Source organism: Polyodon spathula, chromosome 3 (assembly GCF_017654505.1).
Source record: "Polyodon spathula isolate WHYD16114869_AA chromosome 3, ASM1765450v1, whole genome shotgun sequence".
Taxonomy (NCBI): domain Eukaryota; kingdom Metazoa; phylum Chordata; class Actinopteri; order Acipenseriformes; family Polyodontidae; genus Polyodon; species Polyodon spathula.
In genome coordinates, this window is record NC_054536.1 from 46,258,463 (window position 1) to 46,271,356 (window position 12,894).

At 40.8% G+C, this 12,894-nt stretch overlaps 1 protein-coding gene across 5 annotated transcripts in view; it reads left to right on the forward strand.

Moving 5' to 3' along the window:
- Nucleotides 1–12,894, forward strand: part of LOC121313126 (arf-GAP with SH3 domain, ANK repeat and PH domain-containing protein 1-like) — a 259,165-nt gene that overhangs the window by 1,364 nt on the left and 244,907 nt on the right. Inside the window, exon 2 of one of the 5 annotated variants that reach the window (XM_041245319.1) lies at nt 5,168–5,214. The exons of the other annotated variants lie outside the window; for them this stretch is intronic. Within the exon in view, the coding sequence (XP_041101253.1) occupies nt 5,209–5,214 (6 nt within the window). The 5' untranslated portion in view covers nt 5,168–5,208. The remainder of the gene's footprint in view (nt 1–5,167; nt 5,215–12,894) is intronic. 5 annotated transcript variants of the gene reach the window in all.

Sequence of the window (12,894 nt, forward strand, 5' to 3'; positions counted from 1 at the left end):
AGGGGGAGGCATGCTGTGCTATGTTTCTATTTTGTAATTCTACATTACGTAGTGAGATTGGCACAGGTCTGTGATGAGAAGTTCAGCAAATAAAAACCCACTGGAAACCTACAGACTAAAACGCGTTCAGATTTATTGTTAACGTCAGTTTAATGGTGGGGTCATATTTTGGTTTTGATTTAAAAGAATGACGATATTCTGAACTAAAGGCTTTTCAGATGACATAGGTATATAATGGAGTACTGTATAAAGTGTTTTGTAATTAATGAGCAACTTCAACCGAACATCTTTTTCAAATGTAATATACAGTTTTTTATACATATGTCCTAATGCAAAAAGCAGTTTCATATTTTTGTATTTGTTATTTTAATATGCCATACTGTATTTGTTTTCTCCGGGTTTCTGTTGTTATTTGATTGCTGTCAACGTTTGTCGATATTATGTAAGTTATGTCTGTTTCCCTGCTCTGGGGACACTGAGGCCCAGCCTATACACTCTCAGAACAAACATGCTTTACTCGCAGGATTCCAGGAGGCAAATGTGCAATCTTGGGATTTGAAGTGCTCAGACAGGGTTGCAACACCACAGATCCATTGAGTGGTGGTGGCGGCGGCTGCGCGTTCATTTTTTTGCATCTTTAGTGTAACCTCATCACGTGATTTCTGAATCATTGGAGCCACTAAATGTTTTACGGAAATCCTCTGCTTTTTACCCAATTAAAAATTAGTTTCATAGACCTCACTTAGCACTAATATTGGACTACTTTACCACACGTAAGATAGTAACGTTTAAGTGCTAATCAGGGTTTGTTGAACCAGAGTGTACGTTTTCTGCTACATCCTATGAACTCATCTTAACACCTATATCAGTTGGCTTCATTGTCCTCCACTGTCCCCAATACTAATTATACATGGAGATTACATTATTCATGAAGGAATCCTACAATGTGTTTACTTCACTTTATTGCATTCTAGGTTCCAGACCAGCACCAAAAACCTATTGTGCATTTTTTAAATAATCAATTGAATGTACACAGTGACTGAGGAGTGATGTCATGGGCAGAAGTAGACAGTGTAGGTAACAAATGTTTAAAGCTCCTTTCACATGCCGGTCAGGTATGCAATTTCACACAGCTTTTGATAAGCATGGTTGGCCTGGGTGACAGACGCAAGTACACAGTGCTCGTATCAGTGCCTCAGAAGCAGCTTGTTACGGACGCGTCCATCCAAGCTTCTCTGGATTCAACCGTCGGCCCAAGTGTTGATTAGAGCAAATGTTTATACATCCCTGCTGTATCTGGCTCATGCTGTGTCTCATTCAACAAAAATATGGCTAAACACAAATGTTTCTTGCAGAAGTGAAACCTTCACGCAGGCGTGGCTGTTTGTTATTGCGTCGGTTAACGAACGGCCATCATGCATTTTGTCTCCAGCTCCAAGCTAGTGCCAGTGGAAGCACATATTGTTACTTTTTCCTCTAGAGCAGTGGTCCTCAAGGTGGTGCCCGTGGGCAAATTCGTGCCCGTGAAGCTAGGCCATCGTGCCCGCGGCAGCTGTTCTTAAATTACACTGTGTAAATACAGTATAATTGTAAATCTCCAAAAACAACTCGCTTCTAAATCTTTTGTAGTCATCTTTGCATTACTTTAGTATAAAAATACATGTTAATTTGGATTCATATGTTGTTTTTTTCTGACCTTTAGGTGAACGAAAAGACACACATTTGCCCATTTTCCCATTGGAAATAGTGATATTTTGAAATATCACTGTCCTGGTCACAAAAGCAAAGTTTGTGGGAGATAATAGCCATTTTCTATACTTTTGAGGCATAAGCAATTAGGAAATAACACTTACTACCCAGGAACAAAAATTGTGTTACATAGTGTTATGGGTCGTGAACACATTTCTGGCGGGTCATATTCATATACATTTCAGTATTGAAAATTTAATTTTCTCTCTCTCTCTCTCTCTCTGTCATATATATAACAAAATTTAAATTTCACCAGACAATGGAAACACCGTAGATTTAGTTACGATTCCACTTTCACTGAATAATTGTATTGGAGATGAGCGCTCGTTAACACAGGAGTAGTGTTGACAAGTTTGCCAAATTGAAACAAAACGAGATGCTATCTGTCCTCTTATTTTAGTGTATTCATGGTTGTCTGTGTAAACATGCTATTTAAAAATATTGGCATTGTGTATTTTATATAAATTGTTAAAAGAATAAGCACAGTACGCACAATTACTGCTGAGACTTGGCCTTATCAGTGAGTGTGGCAAAGTGCTCCGCCCCTGTGTGTATTTTGAGTTGTATGTTGTGTGTTAATGTTGGTGTATAGTCATTGGTACATGGGATATAAATGGGTCTGTGTAACACGAGTTGTTTAAAATGTATATTTGTATTTAGGCATGAGGATTGCACAGCACTTCACGTGCAGGTAAAATGTAATAATATTCAAGCACGGGGAATTGCACTTTATTAATTCACATGCAGTTGTCTGCGACTCCAATTGAATGATTGATTAGCAATCGAGTCTCGGTACAGCTGCATAAAAGCAGCATGTTTTCACTCACTCAGGGTTGTGTGTTCAGTGAGTGGAGAACAGGTGAGAGAGAGGAGAAAGTAAAAACTAAAGTAAATAATTGTTTTGACTTTGTTTGTGTTAGTCCATTTTGTTTCATCTCTTTATTTTGGCTAAAGTGCCGTGTCCTGTGTGTTTTATCTTTACAACCTTTTATTTTCTGTCTGTTCATTATTAAATGTTGAGCGAAACCAATGGTTCAGCTCCACCCAACTCCACCTCTCTGTTGTTTATTTCCTGGTTTCTGGTCTGACGTCACCCACTACACCCACTACGTGGTGTCATCGTGGGATTACTAGCGCCTCCTAGACGCAGACTAGAGCAGGAACCGCAGTTTTTTGTTTAAATAAAAAAAAAAAAAAAAAAAAGTCAGAAGACGCCTTCAGGCTGAGGGACTGGATCCAGGACAGTGCTGGGCTGGAGGCCCAGTCCATGCCCATAGCCATCCGGGTCCTGTGGCTGATGGACAGGAAGCGATGGGAGGCATATGAGAGGGAACATACTCCAGTCTCCCTGGAGGAAGGTGTGGAGTTGGTCCCCTGCTACCTGGAGGCAGCTATAAACAGAACAGCAGCCCAGGTAGAAGGGTTTCCAGCACCCAGGCGGGGGGACCGCGGGAATCCAAAGCCCGAGAGGGAGCTGTTCCCACTTCCACCAGCAGAGGAAGAATGCCTGCTGACCCCATCTCCACCAGCAGAGGAAGAATGCCTGCTGTCCCCATCTCCACCAGCAGAGGGTGAGTGCCTGCTGGTATCAACTCCCCCACTGTCACTACCTGGAGGAGAGGAGCAGGTGCTCCCTCTGCCTCCATCACCTTCCCCTGCCAGTGAGGGAGAGCCGCACCAGTCCCCTGCCAGTGAGGGAGAGCCGCTCCAGTCCCCTGTAATAAGGATAGACTCCCGCCGCTCCCACCTACGCCTCCAGGAGACTACACGCCGCTCCAATGTCCGCCGCCATAAGAGTACATGCCGCTCCCACCTCTGCCGCCAGGAGATTACACGCTGCTCCCAAGTTCGTCGCCAGGAGATTACACGCCTCTGCCACCTCCATCGGCAGGAGCAGAGCAGCAGGAGCTGCCTCTGCCTCTGCCACCGCCACCTCCACCACCAGGAGCAGAGCAGCAGGAGCTGCCTCTGCCTCCGCCACCTCCACCAGCAGAGAATGAATGCCTGCTGGGTCCCTGTCCACCAGCAGAGAGTGAATGCCTGCTGGGTCCCAGTCCACCAGCAGAGGGTGAATGCCTGATGGATATCTTTCCACCAGCAGAGGGTGAATGCCTGCTGGATCCCTTTCCACCAGCAGAGGGTGAATGCCTGCTGGTATCACTTCCCACACCATCACGAGGAGAGGAGCTGGAGCTGCCTCTGCCTCCATCACCATCAGGAGGAGAGGAGCAGGAGCTGCCTCTGCCTTCACCAGAAGGACCAGGACTAGATGCTGGCGGTCTTCAGCAGCCCATTCATAGGCTGCTGAGGGAAGCACTGGGTAGAACCGCCCGGCCACAGTGGCTGAGAAGTGGGTCAAAACCCGCACCCCGGCTTGTCCTGACTCCACACACATCTTCGCTCAAGGATGCCTGCCTCGCTTCGCTCAAGGATGCCTTCCTCGCTTTGGCCAATTATGCCTGCCTCATTCACCCGAGGTTGCCTGTTGCTCTGCACCGTCTGGGGTTGCTAGCTGCTCCACACCGCCCGCAATTTTGCTTCAGGAGTTCTGGGGGCTGGAGTTCTCCCCCAGAGGGAGCTACAGGCTATGAAAGGGGGAGAGGTCAGGAGACCACCTTCCACCGCAGCAGTTTCCTTGCCTGAGATCTTGGGCGGGGGGTTAGTCTGGAGACCACCAACCCCAGCAGCTTTTCCGCTGCTGGACTTGCCCCGGCTGGTACAGCGGGAGGAGAGCTTGGCTACTGGCAACATTGCTGCCCATCAACCCCTTAAAGTCCCTGTTCTTGGCCCAGGACTTTGAGCGAGACTTTTGGGATTTTAAGGGGGGAGGTGGCCATTGAGGCCATATGTGCTTTGCACAAGGGGGCGGTATATGTGGCAAAGTGCCCCGCCCCAGTGTGTATTTTGTGTTTTGTGTTAATGTTGGTGTATAGTCATTGGTACATGGGATATAAATGGGTCTGTGTAACACAAGTTGTTTAAAATGTATATTTGTATTTAGGCACGAGGATTGCACAGCACTTCACGTGCAGGTAAAAGGTAATAATATGCGAGCACAGGGAATTGCACTTTATTAATTCACATGCAGTTGTCTGCGACTCCAATTGAATGATTGATTAGCAATTGAGTCTCGGTACAGCTGCATAAAAGCATCCTGTTTTCACTCAGTCGATGTTGTGTGTTCGGTGAGTGGAGAACGGGTGAGAGAGAGGAGAAAGTAAAAACTAATGTAAATAATTCTTTTGACTTTGTTTAATTGTTAGTCAGTTTTGTTTCATCTCTTTATTTTGGCTAAAGTGCCGTGTCCTGTGTGTTTTGTCTTTTACAACCTTTTATTTTCTGTCTGTTCATTATTAAATGCTGAGCAAAACCAATCGCTCAGCTCCACCCAACTCCACCTCTGTTGTTTATTTCCTAGTTCCTGTTTCTGGTCTGACGTCACCTACTACAGCCATCTTCATGACAGTGAGTCAAGAATAACTCCCACTAAAACTGTGTGTGTGTGTGTGTGTGTGTGTGTATGTATATATGTATGTGTGTGTATATATATATATATATATATATATATATATATATATGTATATATATATATATATATATATATATATATATATATATATATATATATATATATATATATACGGCCCCTTACGGGAAGGCAGTGTTTAAGATAAGAACCTATTTAATACTTAGCGTGCCCACAAACAGCCAAGTAAGATCAATTTATGCCCGTGCCCAAATTACTTTGAGGACCACTGCACTAGATCAGTCCTCAGAGAATGCAAAGTTAAAGAAATAGCCAGTTTGGATAGGACTATGTGGCATTTTAGCCTCACCAAAGCAATGCTTGAATGCATGACAAATGCAACTTCAAAAATCCAAAATCACCGGATTACATTTAAAGTACTTGCTTTACACACATACTGCTAACTATTCTCAATTCTTTTTTTTCAAGTAGTCTGCAAAATAAATACATTATTTTATACTATACAACCTGTAAGTGTGGAATAGAGCAGTATGGGCATGATGTTCTTTATGCATATTCCTTTTTTTATTCCTTTTTTGTCGTTGTTTCATTTATAATTTAAGAAAACGCATTTCAATACCATTATCAACTTTACCCGAGGTAGCCTGTTTTCCAGGCTATAACGTTTACATTTTAATGGACATATTGAAATTATATCCTGACAATTGAGGGTGGAACGGAGGACAGCATACCGAGGGCACCGAACTGGAAAAAAAAGTAAGTTATTAAAATTACCTTGCTTGTTGACTGCTGATGTTTTTTAACTCCACCGGGTGCTAAGTACAGAAGGGCATGTTCCTGCTTTCGTTGTTGTGGTTTTCCCACGTTCTGCGGATTGCATGTACATCCTATGGTACTGTATTTCCCCGCTATATATTTTTTTGTAGTGAAAGTACACACTAGAGCTGTTAGTTAAGCCTCAAAATAACAATCGATTAATTGGGCACACAAAATATAATCGTTCTAGTAAATATTGATGATTGCGACACACAGTTTTGGAGCATTCCTCTCCCTGTGACGTTATTATTTGAATATAATTGCAGTTCAATAAAAGCTTGTGCACAACAATTCAGTGCAAGGGGTAATTACGTCTTGGTAGCATCAAGAGAGGAAAAAAAGAAGAAAACACAGCATTCGGGACAAACCTAGCAAGTTTAACATACTACAGGAGTGTTACTAAAATATTTATTCCAAACAGATTACAGTACTTTGGATTGTAAACTATATAAACTAGACACGACTATACGAAAAAGTTTTTTTTTTTTTTTTTTTTTTTTTTTAAATTCAGCGACAGCGGCAACATCATGCATTGCATCTTGTTAATACTGTACCACCTAACCTTCACTATCTGTGAAACACAATGCAGAAATCCCGGCCTAAAACATAATCATCATCATCATCATCATTATCATAATAATAAATTGATTTACATACCACAAATTGCTTTATCCTTACTCCAAAATTGCGTTTAACATCACTGATCATTTATCCATTTATTTTGAATGTTATTGAATATTGTTAAATATTCCTTGTATAACAGTTCATTTTGAAACTCCAAAGCAGCGCAAATATACAGTTTTTTTTTTTTTTCAATGTGCACAATTTATTTACAGGCTGTTTGCTAGGAGTATAAGCCTGTTGTCCACTCTGCATACATTGCTTGTTTTTTTTTTGTTTTGTTTTTTGCGCAGTGAAAACACAGAGGGGCCTGCTATAAAGACGAATCAAAACTGATTCGTTGGTAGGATGGGACCAGCAAATCAGATGCTAGTTAAATTCCTGAAGACCTCCGGGGAAAAAAAAAGTTGTTGATGCCTATCAGTTTGGAAAGGGTTACAAAGCCATTTCTAAGGCTCAGAGCCATATTGTCCAAATGGAGAAAGTTTGAGACAGTAGTGAATCTTCCCAGGAGTGGCTGTCCTGCCAAAATCTCTCCAAGAACAAGGCGTAAAATCGTCCAGGAATTCGCAAAGAACCCTAGAACATCATCCAGGAATCTGCAGGCCTCTCTCGCCTCTGCTAAGGTCAGTGTTCATGACTCCACCATCAGAAAGACACTGGGCAAAAACAGGATTCATGGCAGAGTAGCAAGGCGGAAACCACTGCTCACTAAGAAGAACCAAAAAGCACCTGGATGATCCTCATGAGTACTGGAACAATGTTCTATGAACAGATGAGTCAAAAGTGGAATTTTTGGCCAACATGGGCCCCAAACACTGCATTCCACAGTAAGAACCTCATACCAACGTCAAGCATGGTGGTGGTAGTGTCATGATTTAAGGATGCTTTGCTGCATCAGGACCTGGACGACTTGCCGTCATTGAAGGAACCATGAATTCCGCTCTGTATCAAAGAATTCTACAGGAGAATGTCAGGCCATCCGTCCATGAGCTCAAGCTGAAGCACAGCTGGGTTATGTAGCCAAACAATGATCCGAAACACACAAGCAAGTCTACATCAGAATGGTTGAAGAACAAGAAATGTAAAATTTTAGAATGGCCTAGTCAAAGTCCAGAAATAAACCCCATTGAGATGTTGTGGCAGGACCTGAAACGAGTAGTTTAGCCTTGAAAACCCACAAATGTCACTGAGTTGAATCAGTTCTGCATGAAGGAGTGGGCCAAAATTCCTCCACTGCGCTGTGAGAGACTGATCAATAACTACAGGAAGCGTTTGGTTGCAGTTGTTGCTGGTAAAGGTGGCGTAACCAGTTATTGAGTCTAAGGTGGCGATTACTTTTTCACAAGGGGGCATTGGGGGTTGCATAACTTTCTTTAATAAATAAGTAACAATTTTGTGTTATTTGTTCACTCAGGGTCCCTTTTTTATCTACTATTATATTTTGTTTGAAGATCTGATAAGATTCAGTGTCAAAAATATGCAAAAATGCAGAAAATCAGACGGGGCAAATACTTTTTCACAGCACCATATGTTGTTGTTCGCTTTACTTTACGATCACTGCAAAGGATGCAATCTTTATCTAGCTGATGTTTTTTTGCCAGACGTTTTGGTTATTTTCGACTTTGCTAGTTTACATCCAGAACACACTGGGGGTGATTGGAGCAACGTACTCATTATCATTAACATTTTTGCAGAAGTCATCAATAAGTGAGGCTAAAAATGCCCTTCTGCTGAGCGTTGTCCATCACTGGCGTTGTTGAACTGTGCCTTGAACAGGATGTTTTCAGAACTATTCAGCACCAACCTGTTGATCACATTGACAAAGATTTTAAAGTACCACTTGTACAATCTTCTTTCATTCTCATAAGAGTAAATCTTCTGGTCTGCGAAATCCATGCCTCCCATTTTCCGAAAGTGCATTTCATCAAACTTGGGTATGGTAACATCTTTGCCTGCATGTCACACTTTTACCTCAGTTGCTATGTTCAAGGTGCTAAGCAAGAGAGCTGGCTTCTTGTGGCATGTCTTTTGTCTGAAAGCAGTATACAGCAATCTCCCAGACCTGCAAACAGTGTTCCCTCTAAGTTTTTTAGATACTGAGAAACTTGTTGTTTTGACTGAGAAAGGGTAAATTATCAGTGAGAAACCTTCGGCCACGCATTAACCCTTTCAATAGATCTTTGTTGCATTCTACAGTTTTGAAACAATAGTCTAACACAAGTATCTCAATTTTTTACAGTTTACTTTAAATTTAAACAATAAATTTATTGTGGCTCATTTTGAAACATTCTCTGATCCTTTGCAGGCCTGTCAGTTATCATAGATATAGACTGCATGCTTAACTGGTGGCCTGCATGAAATTGCATTGAAATTAAACATGGCATTTGAACATAAATATGTAGCACTAGCTACATGAATGCAGCATAAGTAATTTGCTGTCTGCTGCTCGTAATTGAGTATCAGAATACCTGGCCAGGTTAATTTAATTCTCTGTTCAATTGCTAAATAAGTAATTTTGTTCTCATTTTTAAAGTGGGCCTTTCAGATTCCGTGAGGTAAAATTAGGTGAAGCTATTTCAATTTACTGTTAAATTTAGGTAAGGGGTTTATCTCTGCACTGGACTTTCTTGTTTTAACTGAATGATCTTTTCCTTAATTTCCATATGGAAATTCTAATTAGATTCAGATGTTTTGCGAATTGCCTTGGCAAAGGTCTTATTGGGCTTGATTTATTATTAAGTCGAAGCATCTTAATTGGTGGCTCTTTAAATAGGACTACATCTTCCTGGGAAGAGAGTGGTTCCTTTTTTTGCTGGGGTGATTCTTGTTTTGGGTGTGGTTTTTGTGGACGCAGAGTGTTTGAAGAGGGAGGTTGCTGGTCTGTAAAGGAGAAATCACGAAGCAATAATCTTTTGGTTGTTAGAAACAGTGTATTTTCTCTAATCTGCCATTTTTCCTGTTTGAAATTAACCCGTTATCTAATCTCCTACCAAATTGAAACTATCCACATCATTCAAATTGTTTATTTGGATCCTAAGAAAAACAACAGTGACTAATCCATTATTATCCAAATCATCACCTTTTGTCTTCTTACCTGGTTGGAAACTCCAAGCTCTACAGGACCAAGGAAGAACTGGGTGAGACCCCCTAATGGGGAGGAATCTTATTTTTTGCTGCTGGATTATCTGGGCTGTTCTGACTGCTTTGGATTGTTATCATTTTTGTTTGTTTATTGGGGATTAACGAGCACCCAGCACCCAGCACAGAAGTCTCATTTTCATTTTGTTTTGTGTTCAAACTTTTCTGGTTCGACTGCGTTCTCAATACGGATCGGATATAACATCTTGGGACTTTTAAAGTATTGGTGGTTGTAGTTTCATTGACATTTTATTTATTTATTTTTTCTATAAGGACTGCCTGATGGACTCAGTTGTAAACACTTTAATCAACACTGGCTATGTTAGTCTGTACATTACAGAAAGCTTTGATCTGTCCTGTATGACTGGTATTAATGCGTGTTCTGGTAAACATTTTGAATGGTTCAAATGCTGTCTGTAACACTCATGTACATCAAATGTTTGATACATCTGTCTACAAGTATAATATGCCACGCATATTCAATAACACCTGCTATTTGAATTCTGGTGTTGCCTTCCGGTTTAATTGTCTTCCTTTTTTCTATTTGTTGTAAACAATCCTGACTTACCCAGCAAATTTTCTTGGTTCTGAGGCGCAATCCTACTGCTTTGGAGAGGTATATTGTTCAGGGTAGTTTATATGTATTTCCGTCACAAAATACTAGTTATTGGATGTTGCTTAAGGATTGGGTTTGTCACAAATATGTTGGTAGTTAAAATAAGTTAATTTTAATAAATATTACCACAATTGTTTGTTTTTGCTCAAGTACTCTTGTTGCTGTACATAAAGTACCTGCAGACACTTCAAACATTGACATGTCAATGTTTATAGACTTCACTTGGCTCATTGCTGGCATTAAAATAAGCAGGAAAACCTATGAATTGTTACAACAGTTCAGAAAACCAAATGTCTAGCACAGAATCATATTTAGTCTTCCACTAACACAGTAGTTCACTCTACAAATAAAGGTGTTTTGAAAAGACCTGTTTATCTTATTGCTGGCATTTACAATAACGAAAAAGAATATGGAACAGTTTAATACCAGTCCAGCAATGTCATGCGAGAGTAATCCTATGTACAATACTACACAAATTAAGTTTAGAATTTTACTGGCATTATAATAATAACCAGGATAAAATATGAAACACTGATAAAAGCGTGTTGACTGACCCATTGCTCTAAAACAGGTTCAACTGTGTTACCCGATTTGTAATTTAAGTAGCACCCCTTTTAGTGTAAGTGCATAATTAATCCTCTCAATTGTTTCTTTCCTAATTCTGCAGTGTTATTTGCAAGATTTAAAGAGTCTTGTCTCCAGACAGAATGTTGTGTGTAGTGACTATATCCTTTCCACAGTGAAGTGTTCAATTTCCTTTTCGGGTTTATATTGCTAGAAAAATATTTGAGCTCATTTTTGTCCATGAAACGTCCATGGTTTAACCCTTAGCAGTCCATTTATTCGGCGCCTTTTGATGCGTGTCAGGTCCAATTTATTTTCACACACGCTGTTTATTTTACATCCGCTATTTAAAAGTATATTTCTCACAGTAAAACAGGTTCAGAAGGCACTGCATATCAAAAGGACACTCAGTACTGTATCTCCAGCCAAGCCCCACCCCTTGTTCGCTCTTTTTCACATACCTCTGTATAGACGTGCATACTGATAAATCCTCTCCTGATCACTCATTTTATCACCAGACTCCTCTAATGCAATCCAAGTCATTATTTTATTACTATAACATCTCAAAAAGCTCTGCAAATGTCACTGATATTCTTTGAGCACTGGATGCAGAAGCAGCTATCGTCTTTGTTTATGTCCGTGTTATCTCTGTGGTGCAGGGGCTATGTGTATTGCTCAGATCTGCCCCCCTCTTTTTTTTGGCTTCTCGGCCATTGAAAGGTTTTCTCTGCTTTTTCCGGAGAAAAAATGACTAGACACCTGTGCTGTATGTCTTTTTGATGTTGGTCAGTGTCCGATGTTGGACTGAAAAGGGAAAATTGTAATGTTGGACCTGGTCCGACATAGGACTGCAAAGGACCGCTAATTATAGCTTCATTAAAGGCAGGTAGCATGGAAAGAAATAAACTAAACAATAATGAAATACGCAATTAATTTTGCTTACTTCGGGAAAGCTCTGCTTTGAGCGCCGTACCTTAATCTTAGTTTTTCAGCATAGAATGCAGTTCTTTGTCATTGTTGCTGTCTTTGTGTTCTAATTCTTTACATGTTTACGCCTGGCATTATGATATTTAATGGTATTGACTCGTACGTGATCACCAGAATTACAGCAAAACTGTAAGAATACTATCCCACCATCCTCGGATAATCTGATTTCTTTTAGCTCTGTCTTACTGAAACATGTCTTATTTTTTTTTATTGGTGCAGCCACCATGTTGAGTTTCAGCAGAGACATGGCGTGAAGTCACATAATGAATAAAGTGTAACTGTAAAGTTCATGAGCAGCACGAGAGACTCGCCAGATGCCCAATTTGCCTACCCTGTACCAGCAGATTCGCTGGTGCCCGAGCGAGCGCTGCAATAATGTGATGTGTATTTTTACAGAAGGAAATCGGGGAGTCAGCTGCAAGACAGACTTATATGTTTATGTTAATCCCTTGTAAGAGTGGTCAAAAAATAATAGGTTTACCTGGAGAGTCTGGAGTCTCGATTTGAGGTTGATATTTATGATAATAATTTGCCAAAGTTAGTAAACTGAGTGCGAAGGCTGTTGCCAGTTACTGCAAAGAATGCGCACATTTTAGCCTTAGAGGGAACGCTGCTCCACACTAGTTCTACTTGGCAGCTATTTAGGCTTTTCTCCCTAAAAGAATTTCTGCTTTCCATATCAACCAGTCAGTGGAATTGGAGGCCTTCTATCCATCCCCTTTCCAGTTTGACTGGGAGAGAAAGCTCCATACGCTATGTCCAGGTAGGGCACTGGTGTATAGGGTTGCCAGAAATTAAAATACGTTTGTAGCCCAAAGCCAACCAAATATCAGCCCCAAAATAGCGCAATATTAGTATTTGCCTAAACTAGCTCAAAAGTAACTCAATATTGTATGCTATTTTCCAGTTCCTT